Raw genomic sequence first — 27,391 nt, 5'->3', positions numbered from 1 at the left:
GAAGTTGGAGGCGGCCAGACACAATGTCAAAATCTTGGCACAATTAAGCGTTGAGCGTCGCAGCCTTGCCTCGCATGCAGCGCGCACGCACACACGGGGTCTGAGAGTGGAATGCATGCGGGGTGGAAATAAGATCGCATCTCCACCCATTCTGTTTCGTGTTCAACATTTGTTTACAGCTTGTACAACACTGTGTTGCGAGCACCCCCTGAGTGTTTTTTTTTAGTACAACCCCCCCCCCCCTCCCCGCTGAAATCAGCTCACGCGATACCGTAGGGTCGGGCCGATCTGGCGTGGGTTTCTGCTGCTAAAGGGTTAAGGGTTGAAAAGAACCCAGCTGCTCGGTAGATTGTCTCTCTCTCTCATTTTTTGTGTTTTTTTTTCGTGGTTCCGGACACGAAACGCTCTGCCAAACGAATTCTTGAGCCATCGCGAGCATCGCCCAGACTCACGGAGCCCCCTAGTAGGGGGCCAGGGCCCACACTCTCTGCAGGCCCGGGCGTGTCCGCCTCCAGAATAGGGCCCCGGTGGTCGATGGTGACGGAGTGACAGATGCACAGCGACCCGGCAATTACCGATGTAATAAGATGTCTACGAGTGTGATTGGAGGTTTCATTAGCTACAGATCTCTATGACAGAGAGTGGAGGTCTCTGTAGCTCACAGATCTCTATGAGGGTGAGTGGAGGTCTCTGTAGCTCACAGGTCTCTATGAGAGTGAGTGGAGGTCTCTGTAGCTCACAGGTCTCTATGAGAGTGAGTGGAGGTCTCTGTAGCTCACAGATCTATATGAGAGTGAGTGGAGGTCTCTGTAGCTCACAGGTCTCTATGAGAGTGAGTGGAGGTCTCTGTAGCTCACAGGTCTCTATGAGAGTGAGTGGAGGTCTCTGTAGCTCACAGGTCTATATGAGAGTGAGTGGAGGTCTCTGTAGCTCACAGGTCTCTATGAGAGTGAGTGGAGGTCTCTGTAGCTCATAAGTCTCTATGAGGGTGAGTGGAGGTCTCTGTAGCTCACAGGTCTCTATGAGAGTGAGTGGAGGTCTCTGTAGCTCACAGGTCTCTATGAGAGTGAGCGGAGGTCTCTGTAGCTCACAGATCTATATGAGAGTGAGTGGAGGTCTCTGTAGCTCACAGGTCTCTATGAGAGTGAGTGGAGGTCTCTGTAGCTCACAGGTCTATATGAGAGTGAGTGGAGGTCTCTGTAGCTCACAGGTCTCTATGAGAGTGAGTGGAGGTCTCTGTAGCTCATAAGTCTCTATGAGGGTGAGTGGAGGTCTCTGTAGCTCACAGGTCTCTATGAGAGTGAGTGGAGGTCTCTGTAGCTCACAGGTCTCTATGAGAGTGAGCGGAGGTCTCTGTAGCTCACAGATCTATATGAGAGTGAGTGGAGGTCTCTGTAGCTCACAGGTCTCTATGAGAGTGAGTGGAGGTCTCTGTAGCTCATAGGTCTCTATGAGGGTGAGTGGAGGTCTCTGTAGCTCACAGGTCTCTATGAGAGTGAGTGGAGGTCTCTGTAGCTCACAGGTCTCTATGAGGGTGAGTGGAGGTCTCTGTAGCTCACAGATCTCTATGAGAGTGAGTGGAGGTCTCTGTCGCTCACAGGTCTCTATGAGGGTGAGTGTAGGTCTCTGTAGCTCACAGGTCTCTATGAGGGTGAGTGGAGGTCTCTGTAGCTCACAGGTGTCTATGAGCGTGAGCGAAGGTCTCTGTAGCTCACAGATCTCTATGAGAGTGAGTGGAGGTCTCTGTAGCTACAGATCTCTATGAGAGTGAGTGGAGCTCGCTGTAGCTACAGATCTCTATGAGAGTGAGTGGAGCTCGCTGTAGCTACAGATCTCTATGAGAGTGAGTGGAGGTCTCTGTAGCTACAGATCTCTATGAGAGTGAGTGGAGGTCTCTGTAGCTCACAGGTCTCTACGAGAGTGAGTGGAGGTCTCTGTAACTCACAGATCTCTATGAGAGTGAGTGGAGGTCTTTGTAGCTCACAGATCTCTATGAGCGTCAGTGGAGGTCTCTGTAGCTCACAGATCTCTATGAGCGTGAGTGGAGGTCTCTGTAGCAAACATATCTCTATGCAGGAGTGCAGCTACACTTCCGAATTTGCAGAGTGCCTGACTAGCAAATGGGTTCCAAGTGGTTATTGCGTAGATTACAGAAGTTCATGCAATGATCGATCACGCTCTTGCCACATCGACACACAGCGATGCTCACAGTGGTTGCGCTGCGGGCCCCAAGTGATCTCGCTCAGCTCAAGCGCTTAAACGAAGCCTTCCATGCCCACTTCCTTCCATCCTTTGGCAACCAGACCCCAGCCCCCGTCACCGGCTTTCCTGTTTATCGCAAGCCAGCCGGCTCTTAACAAGAGTGGGTTCAGCGAAAATATCAACTCTCCAAGGAGCGGAAAGGATTGGGGTTCCTCTCTTCATACAAATCCAAGAGCCGCCTTCTCCCGATGCACCCAGTAGCATACCCAATGCACGCCCCAGCATAGCACACGCAATTAGGCAAATACATCAAGAGTCCAAATCGATTTTCGTCCTCATTATAAACTGCCACTCCCGACCAAAAAAAAAAATCAGATCGCATTATCCCGCGCGATTTAAATAGAGCACGCGTGAAAACGCACGCGCAACATCATGAGCGCGTGACGTCGCACAAACGCGCACAAGCACGCACGTCAGAGAGATGCTCGTAGACCGGGCGAAGCTTTCGAGCGTGCACGCGGTACAGCTGCAACGGGGCCCATCGGCTGGAGGGGCCAAGAAACTGGGCTGCTGGGGGAAATTGGATAGGAGAGGCCCATTTAATTCCTTACACCAGGACTCACGCCAACCACACTGATCTTCTCATTGTCATTGAAAGAAAAACATACAGACCGTTTAATATCTTCCCGATGGGATTTCGGGTTGTACTCCGTGTTGTTCGGCAAGACGTCCAACATTTTGCGACACATTCTGAGAGCTTCCTTAGGAATTAAACACGTTCGACATCGTGCCAGACAATGCTCGGTATGACCCAAAAGCCCGTCGGAGAGCTGTACAGCGAAAGGCTACACGGTAGCTTTGATAAAAGATAAAGGCGCAGCCGTGAAATTGCCTGCTCACGCCACTGCTGGTGGAAGGGCACCTATCCTGGAGAGCTTTAGAAGTGCCCCTCCGGAGGGAATTTGGCCTACTCTTCCACACTGGCCGGACGTCTTGGAAGAGGTGGGAGTACCTACCGTTGTGCCTCCACCACCACACACGATCTGCCGATCGACGGTGGTGTACCAATCTATTCTGGGTGGACAGAGGGTGGTGGATTTAAGAAATTTGCCCAGATGGGGCAGCGAGATTTGTTCCGCATCTTTCTATCCCTGGCTTTTCAGAATCGGTTTGGCTTATGTTGACGGTGTATGCGTGGGTCACAACGTGATGTATTGGGCCCGCACATTGCCTATAAAAAAATTAAAGGTGAAAACAAAATTGCCCAGAGTTTTACACTGCCACGCCGGGAGATCAAATCGACACCGGGATCCTCTGCGCTGCAAGCGCAGCGCGATGACCCATCATAACAAGCACGGCAGCGTGCGTTATTGCCAAAGTTTTAGCTTCTTGTTTTCTCTCTCAAACATCTCTCTCCAAAGTTGAGAGGGGGCGAGGGGGGGGGGGGGCAAAGCATCGCTGAAGGAGACAGAGAGCCAGACTGTGGCGATAGACGGATGGAGTCACGCCAGGGCCGCCGAGAGGCACTTGCGGAGAGCAGCAGCAGCAGCAGCATCCCCACGCAAACGACATCTCCAGACCGCGAGGGCCGCACGTAGCCGGGACACGGAGAACAAAAGTTCCCGTGTGTGTCCCTGCCCAGCGCCTTCAGGGACATCGCCGTAAATCGCCGGCTTTGTGCACCCGCGTCCACCGACGCGCTCAGAGGCGCGCGCGTGCTCGCTCGCATGCGCAAGGACAAAGATCACCCGTATAGCCTCGACGGCCTGTTGGGGCAAGTGCTGTTAGCGAGGAGCAGCTCTGAAGGCTGGCACGGCACAAATGGGGGTGGTGTGGCCAGACACCAAGCCCGGTCACTTTTGACTCCCTCGCGCTGACGTTTACACACCGCACATAGTGCTTGTTTAAGGCCCACTCGACGTAGGGGAGGCCCAGGAGCCGCTCGAATAATTGTCAATGATGTTGTTGGCTGTGAGCGGGGATGGAACTCGGGTCACCGGGTTCGTAGCGCAACGTGCTAACTACTACACTACCACCCCCACTGTGTGTAATGCGCGCGTACACGCACGCACGCGCGTACACACGCACGCGCATACACACACGAGTGCCGCTGCGCATCCTCAGGAATTCTGATATTTCTTTATTTATTTCCATGCTTTTTAGCAGTCGTGTCACATTCCGGGGCAAAACAGAAGAAGGGGAAATAGAAGAGGGAAAGGGAAGATGTGGGTTGGGTCTCTTGTCGTGGCCTTGTCGCCCGCCACAGGCAGCAGCGTGCCGCTCAAATTAAACCACGGCCTCTTTGTAATCGCGCGTCATTCTGTTGGCAAATTATTTGGTGGCGGTGATGCTGCTGCTGCTGCTGCTACCCGTGGTGCATTGGCAGTGGTGCAAAGAGCACATTTAACCACAACAAAAATCTAAACGCAACACATTCGTCAAAAACATTGTGGCCTTAAAATGATTTCTTTTTTTTTAAAATCGGTGACTTTACAGACAATGCCCCTTCTCCATAGCACACACAGAGATGCCAGCGTGCGCGTGTGGATAATGCGATTGGAGACCGCACTTTACACCGTAGGGTCTGATGAGGAATGAAAAAAAGGGTTTTTGGGAAACAGACTCCCACTTCGATAAACAAACCCTTGCATAAGCATACCCTTGAATAAACGAAGCCTTTTTGATGACTGAAAGGGTTTGTTATCCAATAGCTTCAGTCGGGTAACTAATCATACGCCAATTTCAAAGCTGGATGTCAGGCAATGGGCCCTTCTTTCAAAGCACTTATAACATTGTTGCAGCACGTGGCCATCGCGAAGGCGATGTGTTGCCCAGACTTGTAAGAGTCTGCAGTCGGTGCACAGCAAGGGGCCTTGCTGCTGTGTGGCTTCATCCAGCGGACTAATATGTGAGTAACTTAACAAAATAACATCACTTGGCAAAGTTGGACGGCGACGCTGCCACACACGTGGGCCCTACTCTTCTTCCATGTCACGGCATCCTGTGAAGTCCACTGTGAAGCAGGCCGTATGTGCTGTGTGTGTGTGTTTAATAGTCGGTGATGTATTACTCGAAGGAGCTTTGAAGCAGCGTTCATCTCCCGTCTACAGGCTCAGCTCGTGGTGGAAAAAATACATTATTATGATGGAGGGGGGGGGGGGCAATCGACAACCACTGACTCCTCCACAAAGCCGGTGCTAATTATATCGACCCCGGACAGATGATGGGCCGAGCCAACCCCCAACCGGGGCTTGAACTCGCGCAGCTTTTGCTCTCTTCCAAACCGAGTCACTCGGTGGGCTTTTTATTGATTTATTAATAAGCTCCTTGTATTAACGTGCGAGCGGTCGCGGGATTCAAAACCTTTGCCGAACAGGCGGGCAAAACGCGCCTCTACGACCGCTTAAGCCGAGTCACCGTCACTGAGGGTTGCGTGGCCTAATGGGCCCCCTGTATTTGTTTTGTGGCTCACACCAAATCTGCAAATATCACAGCTCGAGCAGAAGCAAGAAGACGCCCGCGCAGGGGCGGGCTTTGGCCCGCGTCATTTCTGATTTCCTTCAGTCTGTTTGCTTGTCATCTCTTATTTGCGTGCAGACAGCGAGAGAGACGCACAGTGAGAAGAATGTGTCTTCTGCTAATTAAACAGTTTTAATTCGTTTTATTCTCCTTTGGATGAAGCGTACAAGTTTGATGGACTTTTTTTGCAAAGAAAATCAAACGAAAATGTATTTTCATATGCTTAATGAGCAAATAAGAAAAAGACCGTATAGTTGATGTGTCGACGAGCCCCAGGATACATTTCTACAAAAGACACCCCGTAGTCAATCACCCCTGACAAACACTGCTGACTTTCTCATGTCGAATGGTTACATTCGCTTAAGCCGAGTCACCGTCACTGAGGGTTGCGTGGCCTAATGGGCCCCCCGTGGCATGAGCCACTGCCAGCAGTGGCTCATGCCACTGCTGGCAGATGGGACCCCACATCTGCAGCTTATCCATCTCATCCAGAGTCCCACAATTCTCTGCTAGCCTGGACAATGACACTGACGATGCAAGGGTGGCCCAGGGGACGGCAGGTCAGAAACGGATGCTTGAATCCATCTATTTGATATGTCTGTGGAGGCTCCTAATTGTTACTCCTTTCTGTGTGTGGTGGTGGATTTGCTCCCCACATTTTATCATCAGATGCCTGAAACTAAGCAGGGTTGCGCCTTGGATGGCCCTTGGATGGGCAGGTTGTTAGGCCAGGTGGTGGGCAGTGCAAACAAATTCATTGTTGTACCGTAATTCTATGCTCCCGTGGCTCTGCTCCCCACCTTCAACACCCGCACTGACCGGCGTGGTGAATCAGCGGTAAAATAGCCCCCACGACCCGCTTGCGCGGAGTGGGGCAGCGATCCTCGTTGAGCAGTGACCTGACTTAACTTTGCCTGCGCAGGTGCACGTACATTGCTTCCCACAATCGACGCATGTGGACCATCGCACTGAACTTGGGAATGTGCCTCGGATGTCCGCTGTCTGGCCGACCGAGCGCACGCGCGGATCACCTCCGTCAGTCAACCCACGGCACCTGGGGGGGGGGTCTGTCCACGACCTCCTGCCCAGTGAGCGTTCGACAGTTCACGCGGCCTTAAGGGTGCACACAGCTTGGCAATAAGCACCGTGGTGACGTCACCGCCACTTGGTGGCGAATGGCAGCTGTTTTGTCATCGTTGTTGTTGCTGTTGAGTGGGAGAGTGGTGCTTCAGTGGTTAGCGCGCTACGCTTTGAACCGGGCCAACCCGAGTTCGATTCCTTCTCACGATCAATAACCGTGACGAATATTTAAACCGGTCTTTGTCCTCCCCTAGGTCGGCTAAGCCTTAAATGCGTATCTGGTGCAGTGTCTAAACATCAGCACTGGGGAGACAAAGGCGGCTGGGGGTTGTGGTGGCCACCCATCTCCTCGTGTGTTCTGCCGGCCATCAAAAGTGCTAGCTGATAGCACTTGCCCCAAGTCTGCTTCGGCTCTACGGGGGGTCTTTGTCTCTGTGTAGTAAACTCCAACAGGAAATAATTAGACAGCTTAAGGGAGCTTAGGCAGCTCTTCCCCTTGTGGTGGGGGGCGGGGGGGCACTGGTTCGTGTATGTGAACTATCATTACAACCGCTGTTTACACACACATAAATGCAAACAGATGTAAATGGCTAATTGCACGCAATCGCATACAAGGTTAAATTCATCTCATGGCAGGAGGCCACGTATTCGCGTGGATTTTTCATGTTTGCAATCTCTCGGTTTAAAAGCCTGATGCTCATTAACCGCGGGGAGCCTGATCAGTGTCGAGGTGCTTTCCAGGTGTACTCAGGGCTCAGAGGTTTCCCACTCAGTAGTTTCTGGGCTACCGGTCGACTTGACTGGAATAGGTGGCCACGTGACTCGTGAGCGACAGCCATGATCACGTGACAGAGAGAGAGAGAGGGGGGCCCAGATTATGTTTGATGGGGGGGTCCGGGGCTGTTATGCTTTTGTGAGGGGCCCTCTTTCTATTTTCAATTACTTCCCCTTCTCTGTTTTTCCCCGCCACCCATGGCCGATGGCAAACACTGCGTCGCGTTATTTACCCCTGGGTAATGTTTCATTTCCGGTTTTTAAAATGCGATAGAACTGGCAGTAATTCACATTTCGATGCAACTGCTTTAATAATTATAATTACCAACAAGTGCTCCAGTGCAGTGTTGTGTTTCAACAACTCTAAACCGTGTACATTCTTTCGAGGACCCCTCAAAAGCCAAGGCCACAGGTTGCCGACGCGAAAGCCCCTGCATGAATCCGGCCCTGCTGAGAATGTATACTGGATGTGGTGTGCTGCGTGTGGAATTGCTCTCCGGGTCGGTGACCCCCCCAGGCCAAGAGTCGGCCGAAAATTAAGCCCTGGGTGTACGTCAGTTCAGTTTGAGAGGCTTTCGTTTTTTGCGGGGCTGTGTTCAGTCAATTTAAAATTCCCTCGATGGAAAGAATGCGGCAAATCATGGACTGATGGAAAGGAATCCAAAATGAATTACGGCCGTTCAGAATCGGCCCCTCGTGGTCAAACGGCCTCCACCAGTTTTATGACTGCACTGCTGTTTTATGCATGCCTTTTCCGCGTGTCTTGTCTGCGTGCATCTACGTCCAAGTATGTCAAGATACGGGACGGATTACGATGATATGGAATCCACGTACTCTATGTACGGACGGTTTGACATGTAGGCTTTCGTGACCAATATCATCATTGATACAGATTTTTATGGGTTAGATTAGCGTAAATATTAATGTGTCGTTAAACCCGCCAGATTTGGCTGTCCGCCTGATGATGCTAGTTGTAATTACTGGCGAAAAGTCGTACTCAGCTTGTAAATTTTGTGGATTTTCTCTCCAACACACCGGTGTGCTGTGCTAGTGACGAATTGGCCACGTTCTGTTTACATGACAAACCTTACTAATTGGCTGTGTCGGGTAGTGGCGGATTTAACGACACATTTATATTCACGCGAGCTAACCCAAAAAAAACCCTGTATTATCTATGTATATACGTACGTATGTACGTGTGTTACTCTTGTGTTTACCGGTATAGTTTTTTTGCAAAATAATAATAATGCATAATGAACAGACCTTTGTAAATCCACTGCTCTATGAAGGTTTCCCTATGCCATGTCACTCATGGTCAGTCTGGGTTGGTGAATGATGGGAGGCCCCAGAACCTGTTCAGGTGCCACTCACAATGTATTATCATTACTACGTTTGTTTACCTATGAAAGCATCACTGAGTCTCATTACTCTTTTTCAGGAAAACCTTGCCAAGGTTTTTCACAGAAGAGGGCGATAATTACGATGTACATTCCGATGTAGTCATTTGAGTAACTTTGCGGGTCATTACTTTCCGATTTGGACCAAGATGCTGGCACACAATTGCCTAGGCCTAATCTTGGGAATGATGTCACAAGATCCCCAACGTCCAAAGTGAATACGGTTAATACACCGGCGGTATTCATCAGGGCGGCCGCTATATTCGAATCGCGAACCTCTGCAAAAAAGTGGCAAATGCGCCCCCAATGGAATTATCCATGGCCGGTAATGAAGATCAATTCGCCGGGTTCACAACACGGCTGCGCTAACCACTGTGCAATCACGCCACCATAATCTACACGTTTGTTGGATGAAATTTATCAAAAAATGCTACCACAGCAAACGGTGAATTTGAGAAATGAACGCACTCATCCATGAAATGCTAATAACTCTATATTCGTCTCATTAGACAGCTCCAACCAGGCGGTTGCAACTAAAGCACTGGCCCACGGAACGACAAACAACGTTCACTTGGGTAACTTAGCGGCGAAATTAGCCGATTATTACGCCAAGTCAAATACGCGCGGCCACGCTGCGATTCGTTGCACAACGGAGAGCGGTCGCATCGCCTCTTCCTTCGAGATCCCCAGCCTCCCCACTGATGTCATGCGATGTTCTTTGAATGCGCGGTTGCAGCAGATAGTATATACGCTTCCCCCCCCCACACCCCCTTCCTGCTACAAAACTTCTATACGGCGATAGCCCAGCTTATCAGAAGGCTTCCAGATTTACACGCGCAGACGCGCGCACGCGGCATTGCAATTGCATTACCACCGGCGTTAAGCGATGCGGAAAATCACAGACGGCCCCAATCCTCACGCCCGGCGCTCGCGTTGCAGAGCAAAAGGGGGCTCTGCGGGGGGGGGGGGGGGGAAACCACGGTTGCTCCGACGCCCGCCTGACCGCCCTCCGTGCGTTCATGCCGCGCCGTGGCGGGAGTGAGAAAGCAGTCCTCTCCCTCAAGGTCGACTCAAGGACATTTTCTCAGCTCTCGTGAGTGGCCCTGGCCTTCGGGGTGGTGGTGGGGGGGGGGGTAGCGGGTAGCAGTATTCGTTATTGAACCAGGAGATGAAAGAACGAAATATGGAGCCGTTTATAACTCTTGAGGACCCCTTTTGCAAGGGAAACCTGGGCCGTCTTCTGTAGTGTAAATTCTCATAAAATTTTATTTCATTAAAATATACATAAATTGGCTACTCATTTTAATTGCAAAAAAAACTCCGTAAAGATTGTTTTCCCAAGATGTAGTTTTAATCAGGTTGATTAGATGTAATTTATTAGTTGTTGAGTGTTTCCAAGTATTGGGCAGTTTTGAGACTGCAACGTGAGCTTTGTTAACTGTAGCTCATCAACGTCCGAGAGGATTTGACCTTGACCTGAATTTGACCTTGACCCTGACCTTGACACTGACCTTGACTTTGGCCTTGCCGGTGGCATTGACCCTACGTTTGACCCAAAAAAGACTCCCAGCCCTGACCTTGGCCTCGTGTCTTCCGGGCCTTGAATGCAAGACTGCGAGGAAACTTGGGTTGCTGCACGGTGACAATACCGGTGACACTCGCCAGTTCGAGACTGCCCAAGAATATCCTGGAAAAAAAAACCTTCCTGACAGGCGAACGGCTGGCGTGGTGGCAGTGACGGCGTGATCCCTCGCAAACCGCTCCCACGCGGGGCGAGTGTCACGATCTCACGGGGGGCGGCGGGAGGGGGCAACCGCGGTCGTAGCCCCCGGGGCACGTGGCGACACCACCCACGAGGAGAGGCACTCACCGCGTGTGCATGCCGTTGCGCCGGCAGAAGGAGTTCTTGACGGGCAGGCGCCGCTCGCTTAACTCCAGGCTGGCAGCGAAGCGTTCGTCTAGGCTCACCATCTCCTCGTGGCCCAGCGTGCCTGGCTTGGCGCTCAGACCTGCTGATGGGGAGGGGGGTATGTCATGCCGCAGCACGTGGAAGGTTCCTTCGTCTGCTCGACTGGGATTATGCACACAGCGGAAATCGCAGCCACCTACTGGCAGGCCGATGCCCGCTTGCAGGCCCTTGTGCTGAGTCACTTTGCGCAGCAAAGGAACAGCTGCCACTGGGGGTCCCCCTCGTCGAGACCAAGTAGCCATCATAGCCCCCCCCCCCTCTGGAAGACTTAATGACCGATTGCAGGCCACGTGCTGAGTCACCTTGTGTGGCACATGGACAGCAGCTACCGGGCGGGTGACCTTTCAAATGTGTTGATGAGATGAGATGTAAGTGGCTTGTCCCGTGTAAAAAAGCTCTTAAGGTTTCTCGAAGTAAAGGGTGCCCGATTAAAAAATATATGTTATTATGACAAAATGAATTACAATGTGATGACGAACAGTGTCAAAGTATGATTCATTATTCGTTCCTTTAGAGTCAGGTCGTGGAAATGAAACGAGTGTCGTGAACCCTCCTCCTCCCGAAACGGTCCATTTCACAAACGCTCACTTGCATCAAACGTGTTGCATTTATTCGAGAATCCAGTTTCCTCAGGTTGTCAACGCATTCTATTTACACAACCTAACCCCAGCCCCCCAAAAAAGCAATTATGAATCATTATATTGGTCGTGAAAGCCTACGCAGTAAATCAGTGTCGAGGTGGTGTACGCAGTTTCCCGTTGTGGCGCACGTAAGGTGGTTTTGTAGAACATCGCAGCTCGGCGTGTGACAACGATGTGATGATGTGAGGATGTCACGTGACGCTCTAACGACGTGACACGGCGACAGGCTGGCGAACTCGATGCTGGGACGATGTGACGTGCACGTGACAGCGATGATAAAATAACCAGACCATATCATGACGCGATGGCAACGATGCAAAGGTGTGACGATGTTATCACGTGGCAATGCGATGGTTTCTCTCTGCGACGATGACGGCGGAGATCGCTCTCAACCGTGTGTCCGAATTAACGCATGGAAGAAGGTGTGGACATTTCCTCCGTGAATTCACGTCTCGCCAAACTGAGATTTCTGTGACGTGCAAACCATCAGTCATATCACTGATGACTGCCCAATACAGCACGCCTGTTAGAGTGGTCTCCACTCAGACACCATGTGGCACATGGACAGCAGCCGTCGGGCGGGTGTATGTATGTTGAACTTCTTTCGCACCATACGTAGCCAACCGTGCTCATCGGAGGTGCGGAGGAAGGACAACAAACTAAACACAAAAAGCAATTCTATTAGGCCGGGTGCCACAGAATGGCCTACAACATTAACAACACAATCGTAGCCCCGCCGCTTTTTTTCTTTTCAACACTCGCCATGAGAAAGAATGAGACGAAGAAGAAATGCGATTCGGTGACCATGCGACGACGTTCTGACGTGACGACGTTACGACGACGCTGCGACGTGACGACGCTGCCAAGGCCACTACGGCGCGGCGTGATGACGACGAGAGCGTGGCTCGATGAGGTGGGCGGAGGGGTGGGGTGTCGCTGGGCGAGATACCGGAGCTGGTGCGCCGCACGTGCTTGCCGCTCTGACCCCGGATGACGAGCACGAACACCAGCAGCAGGATGAGGATGAGGCCGCTGAGCGCCACCACCACCAGGAACCACCACTCGTCGTAGAACGCCGCGTCGTGCACCGCTGAGAAAACGCGACAACGGGACCGACAGCACGACGCGGTTGAAGCCACGGCCGCTGCGTAGGGTCTCGCGGTCGCACTGCACTGCACCGCTGTTTCCCACGTGTTCTCGTGTGGTGTCCCACCAGTAGTAGTTTGGTACGACGTCCGACGTTTCGCTGGGAGTTTCCCTTTTCTTCGCGAGAGCGAAGCTTTAAGGTGCGTGGAGCGAAACCGTCGGACGTGCCGGAATAACACGCGGTACAAACCCGAAGGTTCATTGGGGAGCGATGGGAGGAAGTGTTCTCAAGCATACGAACAGGACAAGCAAACATGTGGAGGTGGCTACGTGTTTTAGAGGTCAGTACGTCTGAAAGTCAATTTCATGGCCCGTTCTCATTAATGGGTCTGGCACATCGAGCCTAGGTGAATATGCTTGGGGGGAAATCAAGTACATCCAATCCTGAGCTGAAACTTTTTATAACAGGAAATATTCAGCCTCGAGGCTCAAATATTGGGATAATGATCTCCCATCTCCGACCAGACAAAGTTATGACCATTTATTTTTTCATATAATTTACTGATATTAGGTAATCGCCCACGAATGTGGCAATGTGAGCGACTGGTCAAAAGTGAGAGAAAGTTGGTAATCAATGCGATCATTCAATACTTTGAAATAAATAAAAGATTACACTTAGGGTTTAACGAACACTCCTCAAACTACAAATATGTCCAATTCTTCGTGTGAAACAGTTGTATTGTTTTTGTTCAGATTTTGTTTCGTGCTAAAATTTGGTGATGCAGGTAAACTCTTAGAGATGAGACTTTATCCTTGCCCCTTGAGCTCTCACCTGGTCAAACAAAATACATTTGAAATGAGTGGATAGAGAGTCCGATTCAAGTGGCGAGATGTTAACTCCGTCGCCTGGTATGCACGAGGTCGTGGATTCGATTCCGACCCTGACGCCTGTATATTTGGAGTTTGCATGTTCTCCCCATGGTCACGTGGATTTTTCTCGGGGTCCTCAGGTTTTTCCCACCACATTTAGAAACATGAGTTTTGAGTACTTGACTGAAAAAGTGCTATATAGCTCAGTGGGCCTTACCTGGTAAAAATAAAAAAGTAAGTTAGTCAGTTATTCAGATCTGTGACATCACCTTCCAGTGGCCCTCACTGACACAGGCTGATAGCCCTTGCTACCTAGAGAATGCCTTCCTGGTGTAACCCCCACAAACTTCGAATCGCTGACAGCTTCGTATTCGCCAGGAGGATTTTTTTTTGCTGCCTGATTTCGGGCCAACTGCCACCTGGGTGCTGGCACACTGGAACAGCAACCTGGCAGGATTAACCAGAGGATTAATTTGTGGCGCTCTCTCCTCTGAGGCCGCCAGCCGCCACCGTTTCTGCTCCCGGTCTCCGGCTAGGGTTGCCACATGTCCTGGTTTTGAGGCAGCTGCTGTCCTGCGAAATGTGTAAGTATTCCTGGGACATTAAAAGTGTCCACAACCACTCAAAGCAATACATTCACATGCAGTTCTTTTCTCTTCTGGTATTGTGAGATATTCTTTTTCTTTATTTTCTTGCCCTATGACATTGCGTCACATGCACAATTGGGCGGTGACCATGGCTGCCCATTGCAGAGGTTCTTGGTTTTAGTGCAACGGCTGCAACCGGTACGTACTGCGGGAGTACGGATCGTAACACATGCACCGACTTAAATTTCGATTTAAAGCTTTCGTGACTGCAGGGATTCATCTTCTCGGTTCTTTCGGTAAAGTCACGTAGACGCTGTCTTTCCGACAGACCTGTTCTTCACCTGAGGACGGCTGCTTGCGTTGTTGCCGAAACGTCGTGAGAATTGTATTTTATTATGTTTAATTTTTATTATTTTATTATTTCCCTTCTACGCGACTTTACCGAAAGAACCAAGAAGATGCGCCGACTTCTTCGCAGTGGACGTTAAAGATCCCGTGCTGTTGTTCGACGCAGACTTGCAACAAAGTGAACGGAGGAATGAGGGGGGCAGCCCGACACGGCATTTCTACGCCGGAATGACATGGGGGTGCGGGGCCAGCTCACCGGAGATGGGTTGGGATGGCTCGCTGGGCAGGCCACATCCGAAGCGGTTGAGAGCTGACACGCGGAAGTTGTAGCTGATGCCGTGACGCAGCAGCGTGGCGCTTACGGACTGCGAGTAGGCATCGCTGGGGATGTCCTTTGCGATGATGTCCCAGAGGCCTTCATCTGCGAGCGAGACGCATCAAACATGCCCGTGGCATGGTAGGCCGAACTTTTGTTTGAAAGTGAAAAAAAAAAGTGGGCGAAATTTAGTAATGATGTTTTTTATGACTTTTTTTTCACCCAACTGCGCTGTTAAACTTTGATTAAACGGCGCGTAATATTTCACAGCATATTTAGGAACCTGTGTCGTAAGGAATTTCGCGTCGAGGCACGAATCAATTTGCCACATATCTGAATTAGATTTTTTTTTTTTCACTTCGATAATGAGTGCCCCCATATTTTAAATCAAAATAATTTCCACCCTTTTGAATTTTTTTTTACAATTCTTAACTTGATTAATATTGCTCTCTCTATCCCCCTGCCGCTTTGCGAGCGGTGCAATTAAGTGAATATGGGCTTGTGAGCGTTGAGTGTCATTGCACAAAATATTTTTCAAGTGGAGAGTATAGTACGCCTGAAGCGGGGGGTGGGGAATGTATAACTTTACCCAATTCCCACGGGCAACCCAACCACGCTGAGAACTAAAACCGACAGCTCGCGTAAAAGATCAGCCCAAAAGCACGAAGGCCAGAGGTGGAATCTAACTCTTGGCCGTAAACTGAAACCGAGGCAAGCTACACGCACCCACACACAAAAGTCACAGTCTCTGGTGATTTAAAGCAAACAATGGACCAGTGCTCATCTCCATTGGCCCGGGTTGGAAATTCCACATTCCTATGGTGGGGGGAAGGTCAAGGATTTGACCTGACTAATGTAAACTTATTTCAAGTTTTAGAACAGCATCCTCGCATTACTTTTTGTACTTATGGACACAACAAGAAAATTAATTAACACGAGTATGAAGATGGTGATGTTCACACAAGATACCTAAAAATAACTGTACAGAATGCTGAGCTAAGTGCTGTTAGCGAGCACCCATGAAGGCTGCACAGTACGTGAGGGTAATGTATGATCAGCACCACGCTCGGCTACCTTTGTCTCCTCCAGTTCTGATGTTTACTTACACACCACACCGGCTACTCGTTTGAGCCTGCATCGATCTTGCGGATGCCCAAGAATTGGTTCAAATATTCGCCACTATTATTTGCTTTAAGCACGGAATTGAACTCGGGTCGCTGGAATCGCAGCGCAGTACGCTGACCGGCAGAAGTTGTTCATGCAAGCCAACTCTGGACTGGTTTCAACATTTTTCGTCTCATCAGCAGTCAGCTTTTTTAAAGAAATGCGCCCGAGTTACCAGATGTTATTGGTAATGGCACTCCAAAAATAATGGGGCTCTGTTCAAGGCAAAAAGCAATTCAGGAATCATAGGTATATAGTGCTTTCAAATGTTGCTGTTCCTGTGTTTTAAGATTGTTGTAGTCAAAGCAAGAATATACCTCTTCTTGGTTCTTTCGGTAAAGTCACGTAGAAGGGAAGTAATAAAATAATAAAAATAAAACATAATAAAACAATTCTCACGACGTTTCGGCCACAACGCAAACGTCGTGAGAATTGTTTTATTATGTTTTATTTTTATTATTTTATTACTTCCCTTCTACGTGACTTTACCGAAAGAACCAAGAAGATGAATCCCTGCAGCCACGAAAGCTTTAAATCGAAGAATATACCTGTTTACCTGACCTGGTGGTTTCAAATGAGTGGCTTGCAATCGCAAGGTCGCGAGACAAAACATTGGTTGGGGATAGACTCGGCCCATCATCCCTCCGGGATGAATACATATCCAAGGAAGTTGCCACCACTGGCTCAGGGCTATAGGCAGAAGATGAGCACCAATGCCTCAGTGCACATTGAGCATGACATCACTTTGACTGGAGACTTTTTTTTTTACTCATCATTTGCATTTTGAATGAGAAGCAATTATCTTTTGTTCACGATTTCCCATTGTTATATATGTGCGTATATATATGTATTTCGTAAAATATATATATGTCTCGCGGCACTTTCTGAGGACAAATTTAATTGCAAGGGGCGCTGCATGTAAAAACGCGGATCGGTAAAGCGATTAATTCAGCCGCTGGTCAGCGACATCGGAAAGCAGGAGGCTGAAGGTGCCTCACGCGGCACCATCTGCGCAGTGGCGAAGCTTCCAGAGGTGTCACACGGACGACACGGGGGGGTTGGGGGTTGGATTGGGAGGTTGACCTTGCGTCGCCGAAAATGCGATAACGACTCATTTTCAGATACGCACACGATTACGGGCGGCTAATTACAATTTAATCAGGAATGCACGCGCGGCGGTTAGGGAAGCCATCTAAAAGCAATTGAGAACGCGGCTCTCCACATCACGACATTATTACGGGCCAATTTCTCGCAGCCTCCACGAGCATATTAAATACCTCATCGCGAAAGAAATGTTTACGGAGTGATTAACGGGTGCCGCGCAAAAAAATATGCGGCCCGGTTTAGGCGACACTGGCTAAAAATATCCCCAAGTGCAGAAAGAATGCCTCGTTAATGTTTCCTGTTGCTCGGGTTTTTAAATTTTTTTTTAATGTTTTCTCGCGTTGTTTTTTTGCCGTTTTATTTGTTTTCTTTTTTTCGTCACCCGTTTATTTTTTCTCGCTCTCAAGCAGCGACCCACAGCTTGGGTTTTTTTTCTTCCATCATCAACCCGAGGGCACGCGCCTCATATCGACTGTGCGTGGGTCTGCCGATGGCCGGGGACGCTTGGGGCACGGTCAAAGCCTGGCACAGTGAGCCAGAAATTCCACTGCGTAGGATTTGTCCCGGTTGCGCCGAGTAACTCTCCGTACGTACGGATGTATGTCTTGTGTTTCACTTATTTTGCACAGTACGTAGACAGCCGTGCTGATCCGAGGTGCAAGGAAAAGACAAAAGAAACTTGGGCCGACACGATGTACCGATGTTTTCACTCTGCGTACGGGGAGCTTCTTCGGCAACTGAGTTCAGGTCATTAAATGCTATCCAATTGGCTCTCGGGTTGTACCGCGTCTCGTTCGGCACTATGTCTGCCGTTTCGCTCCACGTACCGGGAGTTTTATTTTTGAGAACTCGTTCTTCATCAGTTCCCGCAAAAAAAAAGTCGTCCTCCTCCCCAGCGCACGAAGCGAAACGTCGGACAACCTTACCGACCAACACGTGGTACAGCCCGAAGACACATCGGAAGACCAGGCCATAGTTTATACGTGGCGTTTCATTTTGCCCCTCTCTTTCCCCAGTAATTTCGCACAGCATTTATTTATCTTCGCGATCGGCATCCAGCGGCCCTGGCCCCACGCGCAGCTTAAAGTGCTCCCACATATCCGGACCTCAGAGAACCGAGAAACCGCTGGGCATTAAACTTTCCGCGATGACAGGGGCGCCGCGATCGACGCAGGGTGGGGGTGGATTTCGGGGGAGGTTCCAGCACTAAATAATCCCGAGCCGATGCGTAACGGTCTGCACACAATGCGTGCCGCTCGCTCGCTCCCTTACTCGCTCCCTCGCTCGCATGCCTTTATAAGGACTCCTACAGAGCACTCGGGGGAGGAGTGTGGGGGGGGGGGAGCAAGTCGGGGTGGTAGGGAAGGGTTTCCTCTAATGATGAGGGGAGTAGCTCCCACGGCCCCACGTCTCTGACGAGAGAGAGAGAGCCCAACGGACAATGGCTGGCAGAATTCGATCCCAAGTGCTGGCGTGTGAGAGAGATGTTGAATCTCTCCTCTTTTATGCCCAAAATTACGAAACGATTTAAATCTCCCACTGGAGGGGCCCTTGGTCCTCGACAGAGGTGCAGCCAAACATGGGAAGTTAGGGGTGTCCAACCGTGGACGGTTTAACACGTAGGCAGTTCTCAGTTGTTATTGGTTAGCTCTCAGATCTCTATGAGAGTGAATGAGGTCGCTTAAGCCCACATATGTCTATGAGAGTGAATGAGGTCGCTTTAGCTCATAGATCTCTATGAGAGTGAATGAGGTCGCTTTGGCTCTCAGATCTCTATGAGAGTGAATGAGGTCGCTTTAGCCCACAGATCTCTATGAGAGTGAATGAGGTCGCTTTAGCCCACAGATCTCTATGAGAGTGAATGAGGTCGCTTTGGCTCTCAGATCTCTATGAGAGTGAATGAGGTCGCTTTAGCCCACAGATGTCTATGAGAGTGAATGAGGTCGCTTTGGCTCTCAGATCTCTATGAGAGTGAATGAGGTCGCTTTAGCCCACAGATGTCTATGAGAGTGAATGAGGTCACTTTAGCTCAGATATCTCTATGAGAGTGAATGAGGTCGCTTTAGCCCACAGATGTCTATGAGAGTGAATGAGGTCGCTTTGGCTCACAGATCTCTATGAGAGTGAATCAGGTCGCTTTGGCTCTCAGATCTCTATGAGAGTGAATGAGGTCGCTTTAGCTCTCAGATCTCTATGAGAGTGAATGAGGTCGCTTTAGCTCACAGATCTCTATGGCAACGAATAAGGTCGCTTTGGCTCACAGGTCTCTATGAGAGTGAGTGGAGGTCTCTGTAGCTCACAGATCTCGATGAGAGTGAGTGGAGATCTCTGTAGCTCACACATCTCTGTGAGAGTGAATGAGGTCGCTTTAGCTCAGACCTCTGTGAGAGTGAATGAGGTCGCTTTGGCTCACAGATCGCGATGTAAGGGCACGGCCACACTGGTTCCTGGTAGATATGAGTTACATTACAGACATTATCCACGTCCTCAGGTGACGGCTGCTTACGTTGTGGCCGAAACGTCGTGAGAATTATTTTATTATGTTTTATTTTTATTATTTTATGATGTTTTATTTTTATTATTTTATTATTTCCCTTCTACGTGACTTTACCGAAAGAACCAAGAAGATGAATCCCTGCAGTCACGAAAGCTTTAAATCGAAATTATCCATGAAGTCTACCCCCCTGCATCGTCACGGATAAGGGGAGTTCTACTGCACTATAAGTACATTAAATTAACGCTACTACTCTCTTCCCCTGCTCCTACGCTACTGGGGTTATTTAACGGCTCAAATCGTCAGCAGCATTTGCGTCACCTCGTTGAAGGTCGAAAAACGCGGGCTCAAAAGCGGCCCGTGATTTTTTTTGTTGCGCCAACAAAATTACGTGGCCGTCCTCTACGCCAAATCTAACAAATCTTTCACGTGGCCATCTCCGAGCCGCATCAAAACAATGTTGCACCCGGCTCAGACACGTGTCTGGGCCATCCGCGTGTCTGGGCCATCCACGACACTCGGCGGCTGCTGAACCTGCGTGCCGCTGCTCCCCCCGTGCTCGCGGACGTGAAGTGCATGCGGAAATGTTTGGGGGTGGGTAGCGGCGGCCCGGGCCCAGTGTCTGCGCATGAAAGGGACTCTGGGTAGCGAGTAGGGCCGAAGGATTTGGGGAAAATATCTGATTGCGATTTTTCTGACAGATATTGCGATTTGATTTGCGATTACATTTTTTAAAGTCAAGCTTCAGTTCAATATTCACTGTGTAATAGATTTAAAACATGTGATTGGAGCATTACCACATGATACCATCAAAATATGAACTGCTCTATATATTCTAATGCAAAGATGAGAACTTAAAAGATATGAATTGCTTCCAACATGTATTTATTAAAATGTTTGAACTGAAATAAAACAATCAAACATAGATCAATTGTTAAGTTAAATAAATAAAGTTATAATACTACAAACTAAAACAATTCCAATAAGAAATTAATAGGACTTTTCAAATCGCAAAAAAATCGCAGCCTTTGCGATTTCATAATCGCATTGTTTCAAATTGCGATTTCGATTTTAAATCGATTAATCGTTCAGCCGTAATAGGGAGCTGCTTCTGTTGCTCTGTGCAGGCACTGCGATGGTTTGCATAGCAGCGAGAAAGTTGGACGAAGGGAGGAGTGGAGGGGAGGGAGTTTGGTGGCACAATCAGCTTCCTCTTGTCTCTCGGCTCAGCTCACAACTGAACGTTGTTGTCCAGTAACAATCTATAATTAACAGTCAGAATGACATGAATTTCAGCAATGCACCGCCGCCGGTCACACAGAGGTTGCAGATTTAAACAATTTTTCCATTGAGTCAGAATGCCGCCCTGTCTCTTGCTATTCGCATTGTGAATAAACAGCAGCGTTGCATCATAAAAACTAAACAATGTGTCCCACACATTCGCATACATCACAACCAACCCCCCCCCCCCCTTCACATAAACCTCCTGATCTCATTTTTCTACAGATGCAGCCGCATTTACAAGTTGCTGTTGGTCGCAATTTTCTTCATTTGTTCAGCTTCAACACCGTCATTGGTTTGTTTGAATGCACTTAACGGATGCCTTTTACGGAGGCCGACATCATCATCATCAACCATAATGGGTCTACTGCCACATGAATGCCTAACCTAAATGGTCGCCAACCCCACCCACGGTTCTGCGATGCGACTGTCCAGATTAGCCCACGTGCGTACCAGGAGCCGATTCCAGTCTCGCTCCGTCTCCTCGGCGGACGTTCCCCCCCCTCTCGCGCTCTCCGTTCTTTGGCAGCCATTCCGTCACTTATCTTGCCCACCGAAACCATCGGCCCCTTCTGAGCGACGTCGTCTTGCCCCAAGCCAAACTCACTCAGCTCGAATTGCATCGCACTAATTAGGCACACAAGGTGCTTGCCACAAATTGACCACAATACCTTGAGGATCTCGTCAAGGAGCATAATCCATCGCCACGCGAACTCCGGTCATCCTCGCAGCAGCGGCTTTTGACTGGGCTATCGAACTAAGACGGTCGTCCCATCGCACGCTTTCAGGTGCACGTCTACGGCCGTCTAGCACGCTCTTCCTTCTGATATTAGGAAACCAACGGAGCTATGTACACTTTTAAATTTAGATTGAAAACGAATTTCTTTAGTACTGCTTTTTGTGTTTAGTTTGTTGTCCTTCCTTCGCACCTCCTACTAGCACTGTTGGCTACGTACGGCGCGAATTATGTTCATCGTGCATACATACTCCATGGCAGAGTTACGTAAGCAAATTAAAAAGTGAGGAGGGAAATGCCACAGAGCTGCAGCAAGGAGAAACATGGCACGGGGAGATAATTAATCACGCGGGTCCTGCCTTGGACGTGCAAACGCGACGCGATGATTTCCTGCTCTGCTGCGGTCGCTTTTCTGCTCGTCAGCGTTCACAAACTCGGGGTACCTGGCTGCACGCCTACACCCGCGTCTTCATTACGCACAGACACACGCAAATGTGTGCTTAATGTAGTAGCAGCCTTTTCTTATTCGTCGGTGATTTTATTGTACGCGCGTACATAATTTGCACACGCAGCACGCAAACTTTAGTCATTCGAAGGTGCAGTTATGTTGAGGTGTTGTGTGCATCATATACTTATGCTGGCTATAGCCTTAACGGACTGTAGGAGCAAGTGTTGTTAGCGAGCACCTATTAAGGCTGGCACGGGATATGAGCAGGAGGTGTGGCCAACACCCACGTCTGACCGCCTTTGTCTCCCCAGTATTGATACTTACACCAAACGAAGTACTCGTTTAAGGCTGAGTCGACCTACAGGAGGCTCTGAATTGGTTCAGACATCACTCGCCACTGATGTTAGCCATGGTTAGTGATCAAACCCACAGCGTGCAGGGCCACTCCCCAAACGACACGCACACACACACACACACCACAGACACACTCAGTAACACATACAACAAAGACCAGCATTTGTAAAATTCCACATGCCCGGCCTGGCTTGGTACAGCTCGATAGATCGGCACCACGCATCTATTTAATACATTTCTCTGCAACTTGGCCGTTTGGGTGCCCAGTGGCTTCTCCCCTCTCCCGCGTCTCTCTCTCTATGACTGCTGCGGCAAACTCCCTCCACCACTGCCCTTGAGCCATCGACCACGGGGCAAGTTCACTGCATCATCCGTCAGCCGGATGCTCTCTGGCTTAGCCTGGCCCAGAGTGTACGTGTTTAACCTCCCCCGCCCGCTCGCTCCTCACCCCTCCCTCCCAAGGCTTGCACAAGATTACATTAGGCCTTACGCCGCTCTCCAGACTGATCGCTTTTGTAGGCCGTAGGGATCTCATCCGCATCCACGTTTTGGGGGCAAAGTAAGCTGCCGCTCTTGACGAAAGCCTAGCTCTGGGAACACCTGGCGGCGAGGAGCGAGGATTTGTGGCAGTTAAGAGGTCATGGGCAACGCTGGCCACTAGGAGGCAGTTCTCATCCACCGATGGGGTCATCCTTGCTCAGCCAATGGATGAGGACTGCAGCTTTTGAAGCCAGGAGGGAGCCAGCGCTACTTGGCCGGCACGGCCCCGTTCTTCACGTAAAGGCGGAACGATGGATGCTGAAGCGCATTGGACGGGACGTGTCCTCGCTACATCTCACGTGCATGTGTGTGTGGCACAGTAGGGGGCACAAGTGGTGCATCGGCCAGTCATCTCAGTCAGTCAATCCATGGAACCTGGGTCTGTCCCGTGACCTCCTGACAGCCGGTGTTCGACACTTCACGTGGCCTTAACGTGCACATGGCCTGGCATACGTACCATGGTGACGTCACCGCCACTGAGTGGCGAATGGCAGTTGTTGTTGTGTGTGTTAACCTGGTGGCCGTCATAGGTAGGGTAGAAATGTGCATTCAGTGGAATGAAAAACACTGAGCGTGTTAGTCAATGGCACTACAGTACCTCCAAGCAAAACATATATCATTGGTGACGTTTTAGGCGATGGGCCTGTTTCTGGCCTCTGTATTAATGTGTTGAGTGTTTTGTTTACTGTGCAACACTGCCAATGAAGCATCACCAAATAATTTGCCCTTTGCATGCAAAAAAAAGACAAAGATCCCCCGTGTAGCTTTTAACAGACTGTTTGGGCAAGTGCTGTGAGCGTGCACCTATGAAGGTTGGGGTGGCACACGAGGGGCTGGGTGTCCAGCACCACGCCCGGCTGCCTTTGTCTCCCTACTGGCGATGTTTACCCACCACACCAGGTACTCATTTGAGGCTGAGTCGACCTAGGGGAGGCCCAGGACAGGTTCAGATAACCGTCACCTGTGTTGGCCATGAGTGGGAATCGAACCCGGGTCGCCAGGTTCGTAGCGCAGCACATTATCCGCTACACTACCGCTTCCCACTATATACACACACACACGATTAGAGACACACATATGCCCGTGTGTGTATATGTGAACGTGACACGCATACCCGATGGCCGGGCCTCGATGATGTAGCTCGTGACGGCAGATCTGCCGGGGTCGCCCTCGGTCCAGTGCAGAGTGATGTCCGTGCCATAGCGGGTCACCTGGGGGGCCCCTGGTGGGCCCGGAGAACCTACACACACACAAACAATAATGACAAGTTCCTCGAGGTGGCCGGGCAAACCCAGAGGTCAGAGTCCACTTGCCCCTTGTTGCTGAGGTTCAGGGTTCGAGTCCAGCAGGCCACCCTGGTTATTACCGCGGGTGTTATTAACCACAAGGCACTACTACGCGCCGTCTGCACTTCGCAGTGATTCTGTGACGTGTTTTGCAACAGTCGGGTCATTCATTGTGTGCGAGCGTTATGGTCCGAATGTGCCACACATTCGAAATTGCCCACAAATTGATCAAGTGGGATAGCACATGGTGAGTATCGCCCCACCCCACCCCTATTGGCAGACCACAGAGCTTGGCCAATTATTGGTAGCGCTGGTTCAGCCTTCCTTCTGGCTTGTCTGATGTTCCCGATGCCCCCGTTCAAAAAAACCGCCCGTGTTGCAAATTGCGCACCACTGTGAGATGCATTTTGCGCAAATGATGCTGCGCAAAATAGCACGTTACGTCACCGCTGAGAAGCTGGGATCGAACGAAGGCGGCCGACCGTGGTGAAATTCTGATTTTAATTTGGAGTGAGTCTATGGCGTATATATGTGTGAAAGTTAAGGCCAATGCATACCCCGACAGAGTACATTCAAGTGCAGTGCGGACTAGCAATCAAAAAGGCATTGAGAGGGGTGGCCGGGTGGCTCTGAGGTCAGAGTGTTGAGCTGCCACCGCTGAGATCCTAGAAAATCGAATCTGAGTTTCAAAGTCACCCTCATGATTAAACCACGTTTCCAAGTGTAGCATGCTGATACTTTCAGCCCGGCTACTAATGACGGCAAAGACAAATATAAAGATCGACCGTATAGCCCTAACAGACTGTTGGGGCAAGTGCTGTTAGCAAGCACCTATGAAGGCCAGCGCGATACGGAAGGGTGGTGGGTGGCCAACACCACACCCGAGTGTGCCTTTGTCTTGCTTGTGGCGATGTTTAACACACCACAGATGCTCATTTGAGGCTGATTCAACCTAGGGGAGGCCCAGAACCGGTGCAAATAATTATCACTGGTGTTGATCGTGATCGGGGTTCATAGCACCGCGCGCTAACCGCGACACTACCACTCACCCCTAATGAGTGCACACACACGCATCAAAGTAAGTAAGTAAATAAATAAAACACAACTTGGTACTGTGCTTAATGTGGCAAAATTTCAGCTCTGAGAATTGACATTTCTATATTTTGTCATGTGACGAACCTTGATCTTTTTTGCAGAACGGGTGGGAAAGTGCTGACCTCAACTATGTGAAACAGAGGTCATTTGAAGAGGTGATATCTGCCTCCTTGGGATGTTATCTAACACAAAAGGCCACACTGCTCTGTGAATGATCTGCATGGGCTTTTGTTTTTGTTTCAGGAGATGATGCTGATAGCAGAATTGGGATAAAATTGAGGCTTGATTTCTCCCAGAGCTTGTTTTGAAGGTCAACGCGAGGTGGCTAAAGGAAGGAGAGTGGCGTTTTCATTGTCTACCGAATTAACTGAGTTATCACCTGAGTTGGGCAGCTCTTTTCCAGAAATATTTCTGAGTAGGACCTTCCTTGAAATACTAAAAGGTCTAGGCTGCGTCGGTGACAAAATTAAAGGTTACTTATGAAATGTTAAATAAAAACTCAAGATTTAATATTGCCACCAACTGCATTTTTTTGTTGGATTTTATCACGATTGACAATGCATTTCAAAAGACGGTGCAGGATTCTGACAATCGGGAATTCGGGCAAGGCTTAAATAGGCCCTGCGATTTCAGGGTGCCAGCTTTGCATTTGCTGCCGACTCAAGTTGAGCAAAAAAGTACAGAAATGCCCTGCCAGAAAGTCAAGTAAAAAAAAAAAATCTGAATTACGAGGTTCATGGAATTAGAGTAACAACACATTCGTTCGCGATATCAACGTTTATCAAAAAAGAACCGATTGCTCTGATCCATCGTTAAAAAAATATCTAGCATTTTGTTAAGACCTCATTAGTTGTCTAATGTCAAACCGCTCACAACTCTTGAATTTGCACTGCTGGTCGGAATTATCTTCACATTTAGACCTTGTGTCAGCAGCTTTCAATACAAAAGTGGCCCTTTTGATCAATGCGATATTCGTGGAACTGATGAAAGTGCAAGAAAACACCCCTTGCCTTTTAGAATGCAGCGAGAGAAAAATAACAAAAAAATGTTTCGCGAGCAACTGCCAAGATGGGTTACGCGAACATTAACGCAATTATATCAGCTTCACGTAGCCCGTGTCAAGCTTCACAAACGCAGTGGCAAGTCGCCCTATGCCTTGGCAGAACCCGTGGCCACCAGCGGAAAGCGTCACGTCAAGCTGAGGTCAAAGGCCTAGAGATTTTTGGCGGGCCCACCCCGGCACAAACCACGCATAGCCGGAGATCGTACGTTGCTTAATTTGGGGCAGATCTGTCCGGATTGGTGACCTGGATGAATATTCATGAACCCGGCTACACCACATCCAGTATATCTCTCACTGTGGCTGCGGCAAATACTCGTCACATATCACCTTCGACCATCTACCAGCCACTCGGAGAATATTCAATGAGGAATTAATCCTTAGATCCCCATAGACTCACGTAAAAATTCCTTGACTTACCCAGAGATCCATTACCTCATGTAGAGTGCTATACCCTTAGACACCCATCATCGTTTCACATACAGACCCATACACTCACGCAGATTCGCATAGACTTAGGCCTATAGATTCATGCCGTGGCACGCCTATCCAGATCGGAGATCTAGAAAATATCTCCACGCCCCGCAAACCACGTAGAGTATGCATATCTCCACGGCTCTGGCCGCTAGCCGCATGCCACGTGGCTAGCCAAATGCATCGAATTGGTTATTGGATAACCAACGAGCAAAGACGGTCACTGCATCGCGCGCTTTCAGGTGCGCTTCTAGCGCCGTCTGGATTGTTCTTCCTTCCCATATTAGGAAGCCACTGGAGCTACGTGCTTTAAAATCTAGATTGGAAACTAATTTCTTGAGAGCTGCTTTTTGTGTTCAGTTTGTTGTCCTTCCCCACGCACCTCCGATTAGCACGGTTGGCTATGTGCGATGCGAATTAAGTTCAACATACAGTAGTCCCTCCGTTATCGGTGACATGGGTTAACGGTTTTTCGGTTAACGTTTTTCCTCCCGTAGGACCAACATTAATGTTTTTCTATTAACGGTATGTTTACGTTGTGCACGCCGGCGGTAATTTTGGCCAAT

The 27,391-nt window shown here is 49.6% G+C and overlaps 1 protein-coding gene across 1 annotated transcript in view; it reads right to left on the bottom strand.

The window, feature by feature from the left end:
- Positions 1-27,391, bottom strand: part of LOC133353638 (protein sidekick-2-like) — a 473,964-nt gene that overhangs the window by 29,761 nt on the left and 416,812 nt on the right. Inside the window, 4 exon segments of the mRNA XM_061570031.1 lie at positions 10,843-10,981; positions 12,532-12,672; positions 14,730-14,894; positions 24,025-24,150. Coding sequence (XP_061426015.1) covers positions 10,843-10,981; positions 12,532-12,672; positions 14,730-14,894; positions 24,025-24,150 — 571 coding nt within the window.

This window comes from Lethenteron reissneri, chromosome 44, assembly GCF_015708825.2.
Source record: "Lethenteron reissneri isolate LAM-NWPU_2019-01 chromosome 44, ASM1570882v1, whole genome shotgun sequence".
In the NCBI taxonomy this organism is placed as follows: Eukaryota; Metazoa; Chordata; class Hyperoartia; order Petromyzontiformes; family Petromyzontidae; genus Lethenteron; species Lethenteron reissneri.
This window is presented reverse-complemented; position numbering and strand designations above follow the sequence as displayed.